Consider the following 23,527-nt stretch of genomic DNA (forward strand, 5'->3'; position numbering starts at 1 on the left):
CTGTAAAAGCTTCAGTTTCCCTTCTAAGGTTACAATGAAGCAGAAATAATCCACAACACTGTCAGTGAGCAAACAAGCCTACTGTCCACTCTAGGAAAGTCACAGAAATTGCAGAAATTCAACCCCCAAAAGGTGTTTTTCACACAAGAAAACAAAATCTATATAATTGACATATATAAAAGTCCTAAACACGTAATTGTATTAGGTGATAGATTGCATGAATTGACAATAAAATTAGACACTCACGTAAGCCATCTGAATAACAAATATCATTTAGACTCATTTACTAAACAATTACAGTTACAGACAATAAGACAAGCCTTGCTTTCTCCCCGTTATTTTCTGAAGCTAACCATTATTTTTGGTTGACTGTACTCTTTTTTGATGAGTGTTAGAATTTCATCTCAGGAACAGAGAACCTAATCAGCATAAATTGTCTAAAAATGAAATTAGCCAGATATGAACCAATTAAAACACAGATCATGGATTTTAAAACCTGGGTAGATCACCATGTGTGAGCTATTAACTGTAGCCTGTGACAGGATATGGGGACTCAGCAGCACATTAAATATCTTCAAATTTCAGGTCATAATTTCACAACTATTGGTCACTGGGAGGCGTCAAAGGACCAGCACTATTCTTCAGCATGTTTCGAGTCAACGTGTGTCTCGGTCTTACACAACTTGGTTCACAGCAGCGTACAACCATTGACGGTCCAACACTGCCACGATGTGGTAGCTTTTGAGGGAGCAGGAAAATTACACATTATTTTACACAGCTAAATGAAAACATTTGATACACAGATCTGTTGAAAGAAGTGGCTGCATTTTGGGAGGCTCAGAGTGGCATGACCTGGACCTACAGCTGTAATATTTGAGAATGCTTTTGAGACCTGCATGGTGACAGAACAATCTGTACGATTATTATAATAATTTTATTATAGAAAACATCACAGAGTTGTGCCAAGAGTAAAGGCTTGTTTAAAGACACCTAAACTGCATAAAGGACCCCTGCCCAGTGTTTGTCCATTGCATACATTGTCTGAGGTTGTTTAAAAATATTACATTAAAAAACAGTAAAAATCCCCCCATTTAAAACCCAAACATGATCACAACAGGGAACCCATTCAATAAAAAGCAGTTGTGTATTTTCTAATATAAGGTGGAGTATCTTAAGTACAGTACTTGGCAGGATATTGCTGTTGTGGTTGTGTGAGACCAGTTCCTGACTGTCGAACCTGCAGCATGGTCTCAGATGAGTTGAGCAGCAGGATGAGGACTGTCTTGGCACTCCAGGCCTAAGCAGGTCTCCCTCAGCGATCACCCCCAGTCACCCCCACAGACAGAACCAGCTCTCAGCTCCCCTGTATCTCTCCTAGATTAATAGAGAGCATCATAGTTTGTGTACTGTGCAATGTGAGCTTACAATCAAGATAGATTCCCATTTGACGACCACAAGATACATGATAAGTATAATCTCAATGAATAGATAAAAATGAAACTACTATGATGAAGACTACTACTAAAATAATGAGACTTGTCTGACTCAGTTTAGATTGTTCAAAGTATATTAATATATGCCCATGTACTTTTTTTATTATTTGTATTTATGTTTTTTGTTTTTTCAGCTTTGATGCCACTAGGAGGCAGTGTTTGCCAGAAGGGACCCTTTTGACTCCTGTTGGATTGCGGGGATATATTGGACCCTCTTGAATTTCAAGATGAAATGTCAACTCAACTTATTTTGTGTTTAATGGCTCTAAAACTATTTTGCCGATTATTTAGGCTTCCCCCCATTTCCCCCCATTGTTGATATGAATTTTTACTTAAGTGCAATAGTGCGATCATACCAGTCTCAAAAAAAGTTTTACAGTGCCTTGCAACGTATTCAGTCTGAACACGTTTGCGTGGCACTGTAGATATAAATAGATTTAGTGATTGCTTCAAAATTGGTTTGACGCTTAACACTTCATTACTGATATCAATCTCTCATTGCATTGGGTGCTTTTGCCCAGACACCTTTCTGCTTGTGCTAGATATTATCTCTAAATTGTCGTGAACAAAACTGAAAAGCGAGCGAAGCTAATCATGTCAGAAGGACAGGACATTTTATTCGAAATCCCTGCTGTCAGTTACCAAAAGTTAATTTAACCTTTCGAAGTGATAACTCGGGTTATCAGATCCCGCCAAGCCTGAGGATGGGATTTACCTGCAGCCAGTTGCTGGGCAGTTTTCCTGTCCTCCGTCACGTAGAGAGCGGTGAAGAGGAAAAACAGGCCCCCCAGAACTCCCACAAAAGGGCACAGGAGAAAACTGTACTCCAGATTCCTGAACTTCAAGATGACCGAATCTGCCTTCCCTTTACCCAGAGCATCTGAGATCTGCAGCGTTAAAGAGAGGGAGACGAGGACAGAGAGAGGGAGAGAAATGCCTGCATTCTGAGCAGCGTAAAACCCTAAAAATATATATATAATGCACATTTACATTACCATGAATGTCAAAATCCCTCTCATTAACAGTCTTCCCTTGCTCTCTATGGTGGATCCCAAGGTGAGTTCTGGGATGGATTCCCCAAAAGGAGGAGACATAAAAACACACGTACCGCGCCAATCAGGAAAGGACTGCCAGCATCACCAAGAAGATGACAGACCATGATCTGTAAAGCCTCTGCTGTCGCCCGTCTGGTTGGTACAACAACGTACTGAAACAGAAGAGCTGCCGGGTTATACAGAATCTGTGTGGACTTCTCAACTCAGGGAGATCTTGAGGACAGGCCTGAATACACCACAAGAATTGGGACCAAGATGCCAGGAGGAAAGGACTGGGACTGATGGGTTGGGCCTTTATGAAGCTGACGCAGACTGTTGGGGCAGTAGCACTGTGTTAGAAGGTGCTCCTCTCAGCAAGTTTCTCACTACGGTCTGTTTCTTTAATTTTGGTAAGTGAATGATTTCAGCCAAGCTTAAGACCTCCAGAAAAAGGCCCAACGTCAACCCAATCCTCACAGTTTAAGTCTAGCTTTCTTTCGGCAGGTTGCCTGTTGTGTAGAGACGCTCCCAGACTCACCAACAGGATGTCAGCCAGAAGAGGCCAGTTAAGAGCCAGCAGTGTCTCCCCCAGAGCAATGAACACCTGGATGGACAGAGGAGAGACGGGCAGCTCTGAGGATTCACTCTGATGCACTTCACAGAAATACACTCATGGGTTTAATCTTTTATATCAATCAATGGCACTTGTTGTGTATATTTTTGAGTCTCTACCCTATAGGCTCCTGTAACCTTCTGAGTGTTGACTTATACTTCATTAATATTATAGGCAATATACTTTATGTTCAGTATTCCTTCTTAATTCTTTCTGGAGGAATAATGTCTTCCTTCAAAGAACCACAAGTCTGAAACATCACCAGACACATGACCAGGACTTAGAAAAGAGATGTGCTCACGTAAGTCGCCGGTATACTCCTGTAGGCCAGTATGATGGCCAGGTAGAAGCAGGGGGCGGAGCTGAGCATGCCCACTCCGCAGATCAGGGGGTCCGCATGAGGGATCCTGTTCCGCAGCAACCTGGCAAGCGATGTGCCGATGAACACGCCCAGAATCCCCGTCACCACAGTGACTGCACCAAACACTAAGCTGAAAGAGGAGAACAGCACCCAGCCCACAACCAGGCCGTCTCAATGTGTCTTAACCTGGACAGGGTTTGTGTTATTGTATACTGGATCTGCACAGAGGCATGTTCTTCGGCCTGAGAGTGTTTAGATAACTAAACACATTTGTTATGAAGACAGGGACAAAACTAGGGACAGCTTGAAACGTTTCTTCTCAGAATCTGTCCTCAGTGTTTGAAAGTGGACCCACTCCTTTCATTCTTCTCAGGACAGTATCTATATGATAACGGGCTACAAGTTGCTTGTGTAAAGTGTAAGTTTCCCTCTATAAGGGCTACGGCCAATAAATAAATAATCATAATAATAAAGTTAGAATACTTACTTCCCTAAATAATTGTTTCCTGCTTGCACTTATAAATGAGTATACACCCTTATCTTATTGTATCTAGTCAAGCTAAATGTGGAACTAGAAGAAACTCACTAAACGTGTGAAAGTCAAGCTGATTATCACATAACATCTCACCCACAACAGGAAACCAAATGGCTACACAAGCTTGTTCTATGTTCTCAGTGTGGCTGCATTCTCAGGCCTAGTAAATGAAGGGATGGTGGGCCACGGTGGTGGGGAGTTACCTGTCAGATGTATCACAGGGCTCCTGCTTGCAGGGCCTCTTGATTCCCTGCATGACCTGTGCTCGGGACAGGAACACGGGTGTCCAGAAGGCCAGGGCACCAGTGACAAAAGCCATGGCTGTGACTCCCAGAGAGGACCAGACGAAACTGCGACTGCAACGCACAATGCCAGAGAGGGTGTTAATCTCTTGCACTGGGCAGGAGAGGGCTACGCTATACTGTGCTTCCTCAGAATTGGTGTCAAACGAGTTCATTCTGTATGTGGGTGAAGACTGAGAAACCCATCGTTTACAATGTGATGCTTTAGTAAGTGAGAGGAGAGGTTGGAGAGACTGACTTTTTCAGAAGGTACTTGATGTCTGCCAGGTAGGAGGTCCGCTCCATTTCCACTCCGTCCTGGACATCGGAAGCACCTCTGGTTGGGTTGGGAACCAGCAGGATGAGCAGAATGAGACCGACCACTCCCAGGATAGGATTGATCTAAAACCAGGGTCATAGACAGGCTCACACTTTGCAAGTATTTACATATTGGATTAAGGGCCGGATTAAATCAAAACTTTGACTTTGACTTTGTACTCAGTTGTGGCTTCATTTTATCATTATGATGTACAGGTTTGTAGTTTGCTATTAGCGGGTGGGTCAAAGATTTTGATTTTAAATCAATATTTCCCAACAATTTTGAGGAAATCCATCATGCCACGCCAGTTGAGCATCACTGAACTATACTGTACTTATGAATGAGACCCTTATATCATATTAAACCTTTGCAAGGAAACTGGAGACAAATATGTATTTCAAATATGAATCTGCTGGCTCTCTTACCCTGAGTGCCCAGCGCCAGTCCCCTAGATCACTTGCAACCCTCGATCCAATGATGTAGCCCAGACCACTACAGCAGACAGGAGACATACAGTAATATTTCAGTCGGTGCAGTCATCGAGTGTCAGAGCACATCCACTGGCACACAATTCACTACCTGGGTAAAGCAACCTGGGACAGGCCGAGGTATTGATGCTTGTTTCAACCGTTCTTTGAAATGGTTAAAGTGTTTTCAGGTGAGTCTGCAGTGTGTGAGATTTCAGATAGACAGACAGACAGATAGATATATAGATAGATTGAAATGCTGAAACTATGCCAGATATTTTCAGTTAAGGAAAGGTGATTTCGCAATCGTTCTACTTTTGTCCTTGCTTTTTTCACTTCGGTCCCCCCCCCAAGTGGGAACCCCGAGTGTGGCACAATGGACAACATAACGGACTAAAAAGTTTAATTTCTCTGAAGACCAAGTCCACACACTGGTTAAGAGTTTCAAACTTCGGACCCCCAAAACTTTAGATAACTAACAATATGAGCTACTGTCATTTCAAAACCAATGAAAGGAAGGATAATGACAATAATACAGTTTTGAATAAAGCCTCCTTAACGCACACCTTCCAACAGGAATGAAAATGTAGAAGAAGGAGATCATCAAGGTTCTCTTGCTGCCAGAGAAGAAGTCTCCGATGATGGTGGGAGCGATGGTGGAGTAGCTGGCCTCTCCGGTGCCCACCAGACTTCTCATCAGCAGTAGCAGCCAGAATTGCTGGAAGAAACTCACATGGGGTTTCCACGTCATTACTGACCCATGTATTATACATCCTGATACCTCATACATATAGAGCAGCGATTCCAACTCCTGAACTCTTTAGATAGTTAGCTCAAGAGCTAGAAACAGTGGTAAATATAAAGATGGACTTAAATGAGAGTCGGAGGGTCACCCGAAGTACAATTCTGAAGGACCAGGAGTCGGTGATCCTATCTTATGCAGAAATGGGCGCTTGAGAAATATGGCTCATTTGGGGGTCGCTGTTTACTCCAGGGTGGACATAGGAGCTCTTACCGACTGAGTCACAAAGGAGCTGGTCAGCGTGGTCACAATCCACACACTCAGGCCTCCTATCATGATGAACTTCCTGTTGTATCGGTCTCCGAGGTATCCAAACAGTGGGGCCAACAGCATGAAGGTACAGATGAACACTGCCGACACAAGAAGACCAGCAACGTACTGCTGTCACATTACACTGAAGCGGTTTGTGTTGTAGAACCTTTATGGGGATATTAAATATTAAACCATTGATTCGTGTTTTTTTTGAGACTGTGGATTATATTGTTTTCATTTTTACTATTTAATTGTTGGAGTTTTAGTAACAGATTAATTGCACATGTTCATTTTGGTCTTCTCTCTTCCAAGTTTACTGTTTCCCCAGTAAAAGACCCCGTGCAAAACTTAATTGATTTGCTCTAGTCATTACGAGAGGGAGTTGGTGGATATTGAGATGTAGTGTTCATTTTAATGTTACCCTGTAAAGAAGAACAATTTAGTAAGGGTTTGACTTTAAATTTACCCTCTAATTGATTGCATTTCAAATGTTTTCTGTCTCTGTGTCCAGTTATGAGCCCTTGTCCCTCTTTGCACAAGGAGTTGAGGTTGGTGTCATAAAGGTCTGCCTAGGCTCAGTAAGTGTCTGTCGTCTCCTATCCCAACATGTCTGTATTTTCCCTCATCCCAGAATAATACAGAACACCAAGACTTTCATAATGAAAATAAGCAGTTGAGGGAAGTTCTGCATTGCTGTAATGTATTAATTTTGCTGTTGTGTGTATGTGGTGTGTCTTTATGACTCAGATGCAGTTGGCTTCTGTGGTCTGTTTTACTCGGTCATCACCTTGAGATATCTGTTCATTTCCTATGGGTTTCAAGTTGCAGTCTTTACAAGATGCTCAATATAAACACAATAATGTATCTTAACACAAAATGTAGTACTAGGAAGATTGCATTTGCATTTTCACTCCTTGTTCCTGGGCAATTCACTTAATGGGATGCCTTTATTGTGGGAATGCAATCACAATACGCTGAAGCAATTAATAATCAAATATTAAACATAACATTTCTGTAGTTTTAAACACACACTACACTACACTGCACTACACACTCACCTGTCTGCAGCAGTCCACTTGTGCGGTCGCTAATATCAAAAAATGTCTGGATGTTCAGAAGAACACCTAAAGGATTCATATGAAAGAAAGGAAAACTAGTTAAAAAATGTTGTGCTTTAATCATTTGCATGTATTTCCTGGTTGGCTTTGGCAGGAAAAGATCTCAGCTGGAGATGGAATCAAGTTGGTCTTCACGTCAACGTTGGAAGGTTCTGAAGTCTCTGAGCTGGGCGGCCATATTGGTGAGGATTGTGGGGCACGCTAGTAGGCTACACAAGCCACCAATCCCCAATCTTTTCTGGTTTTTGAATATAAGTACAGCTTGTGTGTGTGTGTGTGTGTGCCATGCTCACTTATGTGGAGAACATGTCAGGGAAAAATACTATTCACACATCTCTTCTTTACAACACCTGACATAAAATAATTTTGCTCTTTCCAAGGTTTCGCCTACCTGCTATGGTGTAGCGATCCATGTAGTTGATAAGGTTGATGTAACAAAGAACTGCAACCGCTACGTAGTATCGACAAGAGCGGACAGGGGCGCCTGTTGTCGGTGTTTCAGGCCTCGGTTGGTTCTCGCTCACGGAGCCATAATCACGAGCAGCTCCTGACGTTGGGAGCGACCTTTCGCCTTCCGGCTCAGCTGCCTCCATGCTGTCTCTAGATTGCTACTGCCCTGTAAAAACTAGAAATCCTGTGCCATTGCACTGCTGTGAGGGAAAGCAACAGCAGTTATGTTTTTCTAGGATTGCTACTTCTCTTTTAATTGAGGTGACAACCCAGACTGCACAGCCATCTGTTAAAAAACACTTTTGCTCTTGCTAACTGTGGTCTGTGGTTTGTGTCTTACAAACTACATGCAAAGTTAAATGTTGTCTAAGCAGAAAAGAGAATCCTGTGAAGCTGAAAGATAATGCCTTGTATATTCACTGTTGTCCACCCATTTCACTCATGTGGTCACTATATCTTGCAGCTTGACGAACCTCATCAAACTGCTTATTAAAAGAAGCTACAGAATTGCTCAGTTGGCAGTGACTGTCCAATATTCATAAATCAGTTAGTATTGCAAACCGAAGTGATTCCATAATGCCAATCTTCAGACAGGAAGAATAAATAAATGAGAATGAGAAGTTGAATCTGGCATACTTGATGGGAGAAACAATGGAAAATGTTTTGTTGTTGTGTATGTGTTTGTTTTTTTGCTATCAGAAACAGTGTGTCCATATCTATATATAAATGTGCATGTTCTTTTGTTCCAGAATCAAGAGAAAAATGCTCTGCAGACTTTTTAATGTGTTTTACAGGAATCAGTCAAACAACTTGTGTTATGCAGCAAATCTAACAGGAACAAAATATAATTGAAATAGCAAGTTTATAATCAAAATGTATTGCATGATAAATACAAAATATTTGCATTCAATCCCTCCTTTAACTTATACCAGCTAGCTGTCTTGTTTTCTTGCAAACAAAGTTATCAAGACTTTTTGAAGCCTATATTATTATTATTATTATTATTATTATTAATACATTTCTTAGCAGACACCTTTATCCTTATTACAATTACTACACTATAACATGTAAATTGTATATACAATTGTCCATTTCTATAGCTATAGCTACCACAGTGGTTTAGCAATCTCATGCAATATCAGAAAATCAACAATAAAGAAACTATTCACAACAAAGTCACGCAGCCCTCACAAACTATTTTTCAGCACATATAAAAATCTTAACACGCTCATATAAGGCTTTTGAGATCTGTTCAGCAATGAGGTATCAAGATTCTCATACAAAATCATGCAAAATAAAGGACTAATTCATTAAATAAGTTATTTGGATGAATTTCTGACAGACACTCCTCTGAAGACTGTAAATCAACCATTTCTCTCTCTGCAGCTCCCTTATTTTTAGTAAAGATTTCTTACTTAATGAACAGTGTGGTGATCCAGGCTGGATTTCTCTCTACAGATGTCTCAGTGGTGTTTTTCTCTGAGTTTTAATAGTCCGGATCTTATCAAATTAACCAAGAGACCCTACCCCCTTCCTCCTTCTTGGATGTCTGCAAACAGTTCCTTGTTGTGACCTCATTACTAAACCAGGTGTGGTTTGTGGCATAAGTTTCTCTCATGAGATCTGAAATAGTCTTCTAATTTCACAGGCTTTTATCAAATAAATGCATTAGATGCCTGACTCTAAAGCATATAAACAGTGCAAAGAATCACTGGAATACATTAAACATAGTCTATTAATAGTTGTATTCCATATCCACATGTCCTCTCTGAGAATGTTAGTGGTCCTCCAACACAGTTTCTCACTTTGTGTTACCCGAGATTGCAGTGAACTTTGGTCAATTAATTGAATTCTATTCCATTCTAATTGATATACCCTTAATTACTTAATTGATCTTCAGATGGAGTTTCGATTAAGTGAACAGAGTCCTTGTTAAATAAAAACCCTGTGTAATGGAAAGCAATGGAAAAGTCATTGTCACCTACCCCTGATCTATAACTGTATATCAATAAAATATTGATTGACTGACTGATTGATTGTTGGACTGGCAGGTTAAGTGGATTGCAGTCAACATCTTTCTCTTGAAATGAATGAATAACTTTAATTGTAATTCCAGCCCTGATAAGTGAGGTCAGATAAGCGTTTGTTTCGTTTTTTTTTTTTACTTTCACCCACAAATGTATTACAGTGATAGTTGGTTTGTGGAAATGGGGGATTCCCAGGTTAGGAAACACTACATTGCAACTAAACTATATAGTAGGTACAGATTAAAATAAAAGGAATTCCTTCTCAATAGTCCCCACTGTGGAATTCAGTTATATCTGAAAAGATGTACTTGTCACCAAGACAACTAAATATGCACTACAACAACTCCATTATATGTGTTTTAAAATTAAATAACTGCCAAACAGTGCTTGCATTCTGTATCTTTTGGCTACTGATAGTAATGTCAACAAGAAAACAAGGTCTTCTGTGAAAACCCAAAATACATGCCACTAAAGGTTAAAACCTTTCCTTATTCAAATCTGCTGTAGTATGGCATTGTAAACCCATAGTTGATCATAGAAAAAGCTAAGTGAAATCATGATAAAGCACAGAGTTACAAGTTATTTCTTTATGTGGTATTTTGTTATTCTGCTGAGGAGAGTTTTAACCTTCACAATACACTTTTAAATGATTTTTATCACGTGTTATAACATACTTCTGAGAAAATACAATCAGCAAATGGCAAAATAAAGAGCCAGTTAGTCAGTCAGTAACCTAAGTGTGTTTCAATGACAGTCTATAAATAAACAGACTAAACACATAATTTTGTGATTTTTGTTGTTTTTATTTGCAAACTTTTAAATTTGTTGTATTCTCATTCTTTATACCTTCTGTATCGTTCCATTTACTGTTTTGTTTGCCACCAAATGTACTACCTTAATATATTTATTATAAACTATATATTATTTGTATTTTTAATTAACATTTTAAACATTTGATGCAAAGCTTAATTATTATGAGAATAAGGACAGAATATCCTCTCCATTTAAATCCCCCCAAAATCCTAAAATGGCTTGTGTTGGGTTCATTCTGATTTCTGTTGAGATCTAAATAACATGTGCCAACTTTAAAAAGTCACACTTCTACCCATAGACATTTGTGCATTGTTGCCTTCTACCTCCATCTAGTGGTGTGCATATGAAGAAATACAAAAATAATGGCTATTCTCCACTACAGCTTTAGCATGTTTTGGCATAATGTATTTTTAATCAAATTCCTAATTCCAGTATCAATGGTATATTTAACAATGTACTCCAAGATTTTGCCACAACTTCAAACTGAGAACAACATAGTAGTTCTAGAAAACACTGCTGATGAAGAACTACAAACATTAAATCAAACTGTTGACCCCATCGAAAACGCATTGTTTAGACTATCCTTTGGACCCTCCCTGGGCTGGAAATATCAAATACTGTCCATGACTGTGGTGAGGAAATGACGTAGCAAGTTAACCACGCCCCTCCACTTGTTGCGTCATACGCACAGAACGTTCGGCCGCGATCTTAAAGTGCGGGCCGCCGCTGTATTGTTCTCATTGGGATCAAGGTAAGTTTGGATGCTTTTAGTCTGTTTGTCTATCAGTCAAATCTTCTATGTTTATCTCACGAGTTATTATACTATTATATTGGTATTTTAGCGAGTTTCCCCAATAAGCGAGTCGAATAATGTCATTTTAGACTAGCGACCAATCAGCAGTGAGCAGAGGGGGCCCATACATGTCCCGGGGTATTTCTAGTCGATTTGTTCGCGAATCCCTTTTCAAGGAGAAGTTTCTGTGAAAATGGACATTGTTAGAAACGGGAGCCGTGCAGATCCCTGGGCTGACAGACACGGGGGGGAGAGATAGACTGGTGTCCGGGGCTGTGCTGCTGTCTTTTATTCAGTATATGTTTTTTTTTTTTTTTTTTACAGTCCTGTTTTCAAAATGTCTAAAATTAAAACTTAAAGCAGCGGTAAAGAGGGACTACGTGCGCACGGAATCAAGTGAGTAACTTTCTACATGTGTATAGTTAGCAAAGTGCAATTAGTAAAAACTATTGATGTCAATCTCATTAACAAAGTAACTTAGCTCTTAATGTTTTGAATCCATAATGTGTGCAGTACATAATACAATACAGCAGGGGTAGTCAATTATTGTGTCAGGTTCAAATTACTTTGTCAACAGAATTGTGTGTGTGTGTGTTGGTCACTTGTCCCCCCCTCCCCTCTCCCATGTCTGGACCTTGACTATGCCTTGACCAAGTACAAAAAAAAAAACCGTTGAAATTAATGTAAATATTAGTATTAAAACGGGTTCAGACCACTTAATTTTAATTTGTTAAAGATTACTGTAGGCATATAGATAAACATAAGACACTTTCAAGCATTGTGTGTCTTATTAGATTGAAGTCTTTAGCATTTTCCCCTTCGTCCCACTGTGCACTGCACAAAAGTAATGTTGAAAAATGAGGGCGAAGATGATTGAGGAATTCAGGGCTGGGGGTCTGGGGGTCATAAGTCATTTCAAAGTCGAAAAACAGCTCAAAATCTCCATGCAATCAGGCAGATTTGGACTCAAACATATCTTTGCTTCACAACCACACATCACCAGGGAAAAATCACACATCAACCGACATTGTGCAGGGAAACTAGACGCGGTTCTGGTGCTGGTCAATCACAGATCTATTTCAGTGGGTCTCTGTAATTGAAACGGGTGAGGATGCACAATTCTCGATGTGTGCGCTGCTAGAAATATGCGCCTTCATTGGAAATCGGCTGTTTCCACCCCATATGCAGGAGTTTCTAGGTGAATACAGGCTATGGCACCTTGAGCCCCACCTCCCTGGTAGTGTGTATGCACTTTTATATTTTGGAGGCGAAGTTGAAATATGTCCACACGTCAAACGATCCGCAGTTTAGCTGCTTATTTATAGAAATCAGGAAAACAAACTGGATACCTGTGTTTTTGACGAGTACAAAGTGCCGCTCTTGCCCCAATCCAGACCGAGTACAGAGATGCCGAACCGGGAATCTGCGTGCAACTCACTGACTGAACACGGGCTCTATAGGACATCCCATATGTATACGTCACATGCTGTCGGCCAATAACCAAGAAGGGCTGCTACTTGGTTCCAAACAGTAACAAGCACTGATGCAACAAACCTCTGTAACAATACATGCAAATGAAAAAAAAGAAAAATCATTATAATATGTTAATTAAAATTATTCTTGCGGTCCATTCAAAAGTGTCTGGCAGTCCGGATTTGACCCGCGGGCCGCCTATTGCCTGCCCCTGCAATACAGTGTTTCAAAACAAAAGGGTGAAATTGGGGGGGATGGTTGCGACGACAGCTCTGCTTCCCAATCAATTTTGTCACAACACCCCTGCTATCTATCTGTCTGTCCATCCTGCTCAGTGTGCTGCTGTGCTGTTCTAGTGAGAGTTGTGTGTATTTATGTTACATGTGTGTTGCTTGACTTTCCAGGCCCAGTCTCTTCCTGACGTGTTGCCCCTGTCCAAGCTCCAGAGTGTGGCACCCCACCTCCAGGTAAACCGGAGGGGGACGAGGATAAGCTGAGGTTTGTCTCCTATCTGCAGTACCAGCTTTCCCTGATCAATGGCATTGAAGTTGAGAAGCGCTGGTTTAATGCCTTTGATGCCATTCTGGACATTGTGACATATCTCTCATGGCAACTGAGCCCCACCACAGACAAAACTGAACTCCAAAGGAGGGAGAAGCAGGACAACAAGATGATGGGAAAGGTGGTCCGGATTGTCCAGACGTGGCCGGACAAAGACATCATCTACTTCCTTCTGAATGAGGTGAAAAAGGAGTACAATCGGGACCCGGTGCACAGTGTTGTCACCTGCGTCCTCCAGGAGCTGCAGCCGGGTGGCCTGCCATCTGTAAGCGCTTTGGAGGAGAGCCCAGAATTGCAGGACCGAGTGGCTGACGCCATAGCGAGAAATCTGAAGTCCTGCATCACACCCTGCAAGTTCTGCCGGCCTGAGGGCTGCGAGATGCTGTGTGTCCAGATACCCAGCCTGCCACTGTGCACCCCCATTGTCACGCCTCCCGAGGACCAGGAGCCGAGCACAGCGGTACGTACAGCCGCATGAACAGACACGCACCGATCCAGCCAGAGGATGGTTTATTATCCTTTCACTCAGCCTCTTGGGAATTAATGAGTGCTGGACTGAGAGCATGGCTGTTTTTTTCTCCAGTTAGATTGGTATCTTACCTGCCTTTGAGAGTATGCAATGTTTCTAGAAAGTAACAACATTTTGACAGACACTCAGTCAGGTTTCCGTGCTGGTCACGGGTGTTACAACAGTGTTTTAGATTACTTGGGTCTGGATAAGACACAGTTGTGCAGCTATTTTCATTGATCTATCAAAGGCTTTGAGACTGTGGATCACTCGATTCTATTGGCAAAGCTGTGGAGCACTGGCTTTGATGGGGACTCGTTTGCCAGTTGCACTTACTTCCAACTTATGTAAGATCATGGAAAGTATCTACGTGAAACGCCTCACCTGTTCTGTGGCAAGCTGTCTTGACCTTTGTCAGTTTGCGTATAAAAGGAATAGGGGTACAGATGATGCAATTTTAACACTTAACAGTGTAGCAAAACACTTACTGCAGCCAAGGACATATGCTACAGCATTGTTTTTAGATTTTAGTTCAGCTTTTAATACAATGAAGTTGCACATTCTTTTGCAAAGGTTCTCGGGGTCAGTAGTGGTTTTATTTTTTGATTAGATTTTCTCACAAATCGGCTACAGAGAGTTTGTATTAATGGAAATGTATCGGAGCAGCTCATTATCAATACAGGGGCCCCACAGGGATGTGTTTTATCACCGGTTTTATTTTCTGTATACACAAATGAATTTTGGACTCAAGATCAATGTCACAGCTTATATAAATATGCTGATGACATGGTCTTAGTTGGCCTTTTAAGGACGGGAGATACATTAAGTGAATATGAGTACCTGAACCATGCTAACATTACAAATATCGTGCCAAGAAAGTGCATTAGAAATTAATCGGGAAAACAAAAGTTAGTAATTTGTGCTACACAAGATCTCGTGGTACAGCCTGTGATGATTAATGGCCAACCGGTTGAAATGGTAGACCATTCTAAATATCTAGGCACTTTCCTGGATAAAAGATTAAGCTTTTTGGAGAATACTGACTGTATCTTTAAAAAATGTATGCAACGCCTCTACCTACTTAGGAAATTGAATAGCTTTGGGGTGAGTCCGAATATTCTAGAGATGGTATATAAATCCCTGATTTATGAGAATGTATTGACATTTCATATCATTGCCTTGTATGGGAACCTTTGCCAGAAAAATAGGAGTAAGCTCAATAGAGTGGTAAACATTGCTAGCAAAATAGTGCAGAGGCCACAATGTCAGTTAGGAGATCTATATGCACTGAGAACTAGGAAGAAGGCCCAGAGGAGTCTGGATGCTGACTCGCATCCCTTGTTCTCAGAGTTTGAGATGTTACCTTCAGGAAGGCGGTATAGGGTGCCTGTGTCAACCAAAAATATATACAGGAAATCTTTTATTCCCATTGCAATTAGCTTTCTTAATTTAGGATGATTTTTAATAGTATTTTAGAATGTATTTTTACGTATAATGTATTTATTGATTGTATGAATTGACTTCTGTGTGGATGGATTATATGTTGTTGTGTTTTTCATCGAGTGAGACCCAAGACAAATTTCCACCTTGTGTGGACAATAAAGTATTATTGTTTTGTATTTTATTGTAATTTCTGTGACATTTCTACTGAGACTCTGCCCTGCTTTGCCCTGACTGCATACAGGACCCGCCACCACAGCCAGTGGCAGAGCCTGGAGACACAGACCAGGACGGAGAGGAGGCGCCATTGACCGAGCCCGGAGCCGCAGGTAGGATCTGATGACATAAGTCTCTCGGTGGGATTGTTTTCATAAGGGACACTTATAAATATGTTCCATGGGTTTAGAAATTGTTGTTCCTGTAGTTTCCTGCAACACTGGAGCTTTGAACCCAATCCAGAAGCCAGGGCAGTGTGGGGGGGACAGAAAGAGTGACACGTGGTGTGTGGTGCTCTGTGTTTCAGGGGCTGCAGAGGTGCCGACCACGACCAGAACACCGTCCAGATGGGCGCGATTCCGGCGTTACCTCTCTCGGATCAAGCCTGCTTTCACCCGGATGTGCTATGTGAACTTGGCTCCTGACTAATCTCCCAGATGGGGATAGTGTGTCTCAGTATCCAGTGTCTGTGTGTATACTGTCTCTGAGTATACTTGTGTGCGTCTCTGTATACTTGTGTGCGTCTCTGAGTATACGGTGTGCGTCTCTGTATACTTGTGTGTGTCTCTGAGTATACGGTGTGCGTCTCTGTATACTTGTGTGCGTCTCTGAGTATACTTGTGTGCGTCTCTGTATACTTGTGTGCGTCTCTGAGTATACGGTGTGCGTCTCTGTATACTTGTGTGCGTCTCTGAGTATACGGTGTGCGTCTCTGTATACTTGTGTGCGTCTCTGTATACTTGTGTGCGTCTCTGAGTATACGGTGTGCGTCTCTGAGTATACGGTGTGCGTCTCTGTATACTTGTGTGCGTCTCTGTATACTTGTGTGTGTCTCTGACTATACTTGTGTGCGTCTCTGTATACTGGTGTGCGTCTCTGACTATACTTGTGTGCGTCTCTGAGTATACGGTGTGCGTCTCTGTATACTTGTGTGCGTCTCTGAGTATACGGTGTGCGTCTCTGTATACTTGTGTGCGTCTCTGACTATACTTGTGTGCGTCTCTGTATACTGGTGTGCATCTCTGAGTATACGGTGTGCGTCTCTGTATACTTGTGTGTGTCTCTATACTTGTGTGCGTCTCTGTATACTTGTGTGCGTCTCTATACTTGTGTGCGTCTCTGTATACTTGTGGGCGTCTCTGTATACTTGTGTGTGTCTCTGACTATACTGGTGTGCGTCTCTGTATACTGGTGTGCGTCTCTGTATACTTGTGTGCGTCTCTGAGTATACGGTGTGCGTCTCTGTGTATACGGTGTGCGTCTCTGTATACTTGTGTGCGTCTCTGTATACTTGTGTGCGTCTCTGTGTATACGGTGTGCGTCTCTGAGTATACGGTGTGCGTCTCTATACTTGTGTGCGTCTCTGACTATACTTTTGTGCGTCTCTGTATACTTGTGTGTGTCTCTGACTATACTTGTGTGCGTCTCTGTATACTTGTGTGCGTCTCTGTATACTTGTGTGCGTCTCTGTATACTTGTGTGTCTCTGAGTATACGGTGTGCGTCTCTGTATACTTGTGTGCGTCTCTGTATACTTGTGTGTGTCTCTATACTTGTGTGCGTCTCTGAGTATACGATGTGCGTCTCTGTATACTTGTGTGTGTCTCTATACTTGTGTGCGTCTCTGTATACTTGTGTGTCTCTGAGTATACTTGTGTGCGTCTCTGTATACTGATGTGCGTCTCTGTATACTGGTGTGCGTCTCTGTATACTTGTGTGTGTCTCTATACTTGTGTGCGTCTCTGAGTATACGATGTGCGTCTCTGTATACTTGTGTGTGTCTCTATACTTGTGTGCGTCTCTGTATACTTGTGTGTCTCTGAGTATACTTGTGTGCGTCTCTGTATACTGATGTGCGTCTCTGTATACTGGTGTGCGTCTCTGTATACTTGTGTGTGTCTCTATACTTGTGTGCGTCTCTGAGTATACGATGTGCGTCTCTGTATACTTGTGTGCGTCTCTGAGTATACGGTGTGCGTCTCTGTATACTTGTGTACGTCTCTGTATACTTGTGTGCGTCTCTATACTTGTGTGTGTCTCTGAGTATACGGTTTGCGTCTCTGTATACTTGTGTGCGTCTCTGTATACTTGTGTGTCTCTGAGTATACTTGTGTGCGTCTCTGTATACTGGTGTGCGTCTCTGTATGCTTGTGTGTGTCTCTATACTTGTGTGCGTCTCTGAGTATACGATGTGTGTCTCTGTATACTTGTGTGTGTCTCTCAGTATACTTGTGTGCGTCTCTGAGTATACGGTGTGCGTCTCTGTATACTTGTGTGTGTCTCTCAGTATACTTGTGTGCGTCTCGTGAGTATACGGTGTGCGTCTCTGAGTATACGGTGTGCGTCTCTGACTATACTTGTGTGCGTCTCTGTGTATACGGTGTGCGTCTCTGTATACTTGTGTGCGTCTCTGAGTATACGGTGTGCGTCTCTGTATACTTGTGTGCGTCTCTGAGTATACTTGTGTGCGTCTCGTGAGTATACGGTGTGCGTCTCTGAGTATACGGTGTGCGTCTCTGACTATACTTGTGTGCGTCTCTGAGTATACGGTGTGCGTCTCTGTATGCTTGTGTGCGTCTCTGAGTATACGGTGTGCGTCTCTGTATACTTGTGTGCGTCTCTGAGTATACTTGTGTGCGCCTCTGTATACTGGTGTGCGTCTCTGTATACTTGTGTGCGTCTCTGTATACTTGTGTGCGTCTCTGAGTATACGGTGTGCGTCTGTATACTTGTGTGCGTCTCTGTATACTTGTGTGCGTCTCTGAGTATACTGGTGTGCGTCTCTGTATACTGGTGTGCGTCTCTGTATACTTGTGTGCGTCTCTATTCTTGTGTGTGTCTCTGAGTATACGGTGTGCGTCTCTGTATACTTGTGTGCGTCTCTGAGTATACTTGTGTGCGCCTCTGTATACTGGTGTGCGTCTCTGTATACTTGTGTGCGTCTCTGTATACTTGTGTGCGTCTCTGAGTATACGGTGTGCGTCTGTATACTTGTGTGCGTCTCTGAGTATACTGGTGTGCGTCTCTGTATACTGGTGTGCGTCTCTGTATACTTGTGTGCGTCTCTATTCTTGTGTGTGTCTCTGAGTATACGGTGTGCGTCTCTGTATACTTGTGTGCGTCTCTGAGTATACGGTTTGCGTCTCTATACTTGTGTGCGTCTCTGAGTATACTGGTGTGCGTCTCTGTATACTTGTGTGCGTCTCTGAGTGTACTTGTGTGCGTCTCTGAGTATACTTGTGTGCGTCTCTGAGAATACTTGTGTGCGTCTCTGTATACTTGTGTGTGTCTCTGTATACGGTGTGTGTCTCTGTATACGGTGTGCGTCTGTATACTTGTGTGCGTCTCTGAGTATACGGTGTGCGTCTCTGTATACTTTTGTGCGTCTCTGAGTATACTTGTGTGCGTCTCTGTATACTTGTGTGCGTCTCTGAGTATACGGTGTGCGTCTCTATACTTGTGTGCGTCTCTGAGTATATGGTGTGCGTCTCTGAGTATACGGTGTGCGTCTCTATACTTGTGTGCGTCTCTGTATACTTGTGTGCGTCTCTGTATACTTGTGTGCGTCTCTGAGTATACGGTGTGCGTCTCTGTATACTTGTGTGCGTCTCTGAGAATACTTGTGTGCGTCTCTGAGTATACGGTGTGCGTCTCTGTATACTTGTGTGCGTCTCTGAGAATACTTGTGTGCGTCTCTGTATACTTGTGTGCGTCTCTGAGTATACTTGTGTGCGTCTTTGTATACTTGTGTGCTCTCTGAGTATACGGTGTGTGTCTCTGTATACTTGTGTGCGTCTCTGAGTATACGGTGTGCGTCTCTGTATACTTGTGTGTGTCTCTGAGTATACGGTGTGCGTCTCTGTATACTTGTGTGCGTCTCTGAGTATACGGTGTGCGTCTCTGTATACTTGTGTGCGTCTCTGAGTATACTTGTGTGCGTCTCTGAGTATACGGTGTGCGTCTCTGTATACTTGTGTGCGTCTCTGAGTATACGGTGTGCGTCTCTGTATACTTGTGTGTGTCTCTGACTATACTTGTGTGCGTCTCTGTATACTGGTGTGCGTCTCTGTATACTTGTGTGCGTCTCTGTATACTTGTGTGCGTCTCTATACTTGTGTGCGTCTCTGTATACTTGTGTGCGTCTCTGTATACTTGTGTGCTTCTCTGTATACTTGTGTGCGTCTCTGTGTATACGGTGTGCGTCTCTGAGTATATGGTGTGCGTCTCTGTATACTTGTGTGCGTCTCTGTATACTTGTGTGCGTCTCTGTGTATACGGTGTGCGTCTCTGAGTATACGGTGTGCGTCTCTATACTTGTGTGCGTCTCTGTATACTTGTGTGCGTCTCTGACTATACTTTTGTGCGTCTCTGTATACTTGTGTGTGTCTCTGAGTATACGGTGTGCGTCTCTGTATACTTGTGTGCGTCTCTGACTATACTTGTGTGCATCTCTGTATACTGGTGTGCGTCTCTGTGTATACTGGTGTGCGTCTCTATACTTGTGTGCGTCTCTGTATACTGGTGTGCGTCTCTGTATACTTGTGTGCGTCTCTGAGTATACGGTGTGCGTCTCTGTATACTTGTGTGCGTCTCTGACTATACTTGTGTGCATCTCTGTATACTGGTGTGCGTCTCTGAGTATACTTGTGTGCGTCTCTGAGTATACGGTGTGCGTCTCTGTATACTTGTGTGCGTCTCTGTATACTTGTGTGTGTCTCTATACTTGTGTGCGTCTCTGAGTATACGATGTGCGTCTCTGTATACTTGTGTGTGTCTCTATACTTGTGTGCGTCTCTGTATACTTGTGTGTGTCTCTATACTTGTGTGCGTCTCTGTATACTTGTGTGTCTCTGAGTATACTTGTGTGCGTCTCTGTATACTGATGTGCGTCTCTGTATACTGGTGTGCGTCTCTGTATACTTGTGTGTGTCTCTATACTTGTGTGCGTCTCTGAGTATACGATGTGCGTCTCTGTATACTTGTGTGCGTCTCTGAGTATACGGTGTGCGTCTCTGTATACTTGTGTACGTCTCTGTATACTTGTGTGCGTCTCTGTATACTTGTGTGCGTCTCTGTATACTTGTGTGTCTCTGAGTATACTTGTGTGCGTCTCTGTATACTGGTGTGCGTCTCTGTATGCTTGTGTGTGTCTCTATACTTGTGTGCGTCTCTGAGTATACGATGTGTGTCTCTGTATACTTGTGTGTGTCTCTCAGTATACTTGTGTGCGTCTCTGAGTTTACGGTGTGCGTCTCTGTATACTTGTGTGTGTCTCTCAGTATACTTGTGTGCGTCTCTGAGTATACGGTGTGCATCTCTGTATACTTGTGTGCGTCTGTGAGTATACTTGTGTGCGTCTCTGTGTATACGGTGTGCGTCTCTGTATACTTGTGTGCGTCTCTGAGTATACGGTGTGCGTCTCTGTATACTTGTGTGCGTCTCTGAGTATACTTGTGTGCGTCTCGTGAGTATACGGTGTGCGTCTCTGAGTATACGGTGTGCGCCTCTGTATACTGGTGTGCGTCTCTGTATACTGGTGTGCGTCTGTATACTTGTGTGCGTCTCTGTATACTTGTGTGCGTCTGTATACTTGTGTGCGTCTCTGTATACTTGTGTGCGTCTCTGAGTATACTGGTGTGCGTCTCTGTATACTGGTGTGCGTCTCTGTATACTTGTGTGCGTCTCTATTCTTGTGTGTGTCTCTGAGTATACGGTGTGCGTCTCTGTATACTTGTGTGCGTCTCTGAGTATACGGTTTGCGTCTCTATACTTGTGTGCGTCTCTGTATACTGGTGTGCGTCTCTGTATACTTGTGTGCATCTCTGTATACTTGTGTGCGTCTGAGTATACGGTGTGCGTCTGTATACTTGTGTGCGTCTCTGTATACTTGTGTGCGTCTCTGAGTATACTGGTGTGCGTCTCTGTATACTGGTGTGCGTCTCTGTATACTTGTGTGCGTCTCTATACTTGTGTGTGTCTCTGAGTATACGGTGTGCGTCTCTGTATACTTGTGTGCGTCTCTGAGTATACGGTTTGCGTCTTTGTATACTTGTGTGCGTCTCTGTGTATACGGTGTGTGTCTCTGTATACGGTGTGCGTCTCTATACTTGTGTGCGTCTGAGTATACGGTGTGCGTCTCTGAGTATACTTGTGTGCGTCTCTGTATACTTGTGTGCGTCTCTGTATACTTGTGTGTGTCTCTGTATACGGTGTGTGTCTCTGTATACGGTGTGCGTCTGTATACTTGTGTGCGTCTCTGAGTATACTGGTGTGCGTCTGTGTATACTGGTGTGCGTCTCTATACTTGTGTGCGTCTCTGAGTATACGGTGTGCGTCTCTATACTTGTGTGCGTCTCTGACTATACTTGTGTGCATCTCTGTATACTTGTGTTCGTCTCTATACTTGTGTGTGTCTCTGAGTATACGGTGTGCGTCTCTGTGTACTTGTGTGCGTCTCTGAGTATACTTGTGTGCGTCTCTGTATACTTGTGTGTGTCTCTGAGTATACGGTGTGCGTCTCTGTATACTTGTGTGCGTCTCTGAGTATACGGTGTGCGTCTCTGTATACTGGTGTGCGTCTCTGTATACTTGTGTGCGTCTCTATACTTGTGTGTGTCTCTGAGTATACGGTGTGCATCTCTGAGTTTACTTGTGTGCGTCTCTGAGTATACGGTGTGCGTCTCTATACTCGTGTGTGTCTCTGAGTATACGGTGTGCGTCTCTATACTTGTGTGCGTCTCTATACTTGTGTGCGTCTCTGTATACTTGTGTGCGTCTCAGACTATACTTGTGTGCGTCTCTATACTTGTTTGCGTCTGAGCATACGGTGTGCGTCTCTGTATACTTGTGTGCGTCTCTGAGTATACTTGTGTGCGTCTCTGAGTATACGGTGTGCGTCTCTGTATACTGGTGTGCGTCTCTGTATACTTATGTGCGTCTCTGTACTTGTGTGTGTCTCTGAGTATACGGTGTGCGTCTGTATACTTGTGTGCGTCTCTGTATACTTGTGTGCGTCTCTGAGTATACTGGTGTGCGTCTCTGTATACTGGTGTGCGTCTCTGAGTATACTGGTGTGCGTCTCTGTATACTGGTGTGCGTCTCTGAGTATACGGTGTGCGTCTCTGTATACTGGTTTGCGTCTCTGTATACTTATGTGCGTCTCTGTACTTGTGTGTGTCTCTGAGTATACGGTGTGCGTCTGTATACTTGTGTGCGTCTCTGAGTATACGGTGTGCGTCTCTGAGTATACGGTGTGCGTCTCTGACTATACTTGTGTGCGTCTCTGTATACTTGTGTGCGTCTCTATACTTGTGTGCGTCTCTGAGTATACGGTGTGCGTCTCTGTATACTTGTGTGCGTCTCTGAGTATACTTGTGTGCGTCTCTGTGTATACGGTGTGCGTCTCTGAGTATTCGGTGTGCGTCTCTGTATACTTGTGTGCGTCTCTATTCTTGTGTGTGTCTCTGAGTATACGGTGTGCGTCTCTGTATACTTGTGTGCGTCTCTGAGTATACGGTTTGCGTCTCTATACTTGTGTGCGTCTCTGTATACTGGTGTGCGTCTCTGTATACTTGTGTGCATCTCTGTATACTTGTGTGCGTCTCTGAGTATACTTGTGTGCGTCTGAGTATACGGTGTGCGTCTGTATACTTGTGTGCGTCTCTGTATACTTGTGTGCGTCTCTGAGTATACTGGTGTGCGTCTCTGTATACTGGTGTGCGTCTCTATACTTGTGTGTGTCTCTGAGTATACGGTGTGCGTCTCTGTATACTTGTGTGCGTCTCTGAGTATACGGTTTGCGTCTTTGTATACTTGTGTGCGTCTCTGTGTATACGGTGTGTGTCTCTGTATACGGTGTGCGTCTCTATACTTGTGTGCGTCTGAGTATACGGTGTGCGTCTCTGAGTATACTTGTGTGCGTCTCTGTATACTTGTGTGCGTCTCTGAGAATACTTGTGTGCGTCTCTGTATA

General features: G+C 42.9%; 1 protein-coding gene across 1 annotated transcript; it reads right to left on the reverse strand.

Moving 5' to 3' along the window:
- Positions 1-915: 915 nt before the first annotated feature.
- spns3 (SPNS lysolipid transporter 3, sphingosine-1-phosphate (putative)) lies at positions 916-9,248 on the reverse strand. The gene is made up of 13 exons (XM_066695963.1): positions 9,141-9,248; positions 7,667-7,925; positions 7,216-7,281; positions 6,119-6,255; positions 5,670-5,821; positions 5,062-5,128; positions 4,577-4,719; positions 4,240-4,392; positions 3,442-3,631; positions 3,066-3,131; positions 2,602-2,700; positions 2,209-2,380; positions 916-1,374 (listed from the first exon to the last, which is right to left on the reverse strand). Exons 2-13 carry the CDS (start codon positions 7,866-7,868, stop codon positions 1,355-1,357), a joined length of 1,467 nt encoding a protein of 488 aa, XP_066552060.1. The 5' UTR covers positions 7,869-7,925; positions 9,141-9,248; the 3' UTR covers positions 916-1,354.
- Positions 9,249-23,527: the final 14,279 nt, after the last annotated feature.

This window comes from Amia ocellicauda, chromosome 22 (genome assembly GCF_036373705.1).
Source record: "Amia ocellicauda isolate fAmiCal2 chromosome 22, fAmiCal2.hap1, whole genome shotgun sequence".
Lineage (NCBI taxonomy): Eukaryota > Metazoa > Chordata > Actinopteri > Amiiformes > Amiidae > Amia > Amia ocellicauda.

Coding starts and splice junctions, on each gene's coding strand:
- spns3 (XM_066695963.1), bottom strand. CDS start 7,868: ATGGAGGCAGCTGAGCCGGAAGGCGAAAGGTCGCTCCCAACGTCAGGA. Junction 6,256..7,215: donor AAGTGGACTGCTGCAGACAG/GTGAGTGTGTAG, acceptor TTGTGTCGGCAG/TGTTCATCTGTACCTTCATG. Junction 5,822..6,118: donor GCTCCTTTGTGACTCAGTCG/GTAAGAGCTCCT, acceptor AGTTTCTTCCAG/CAATTCTGGCTGCTACTGCT.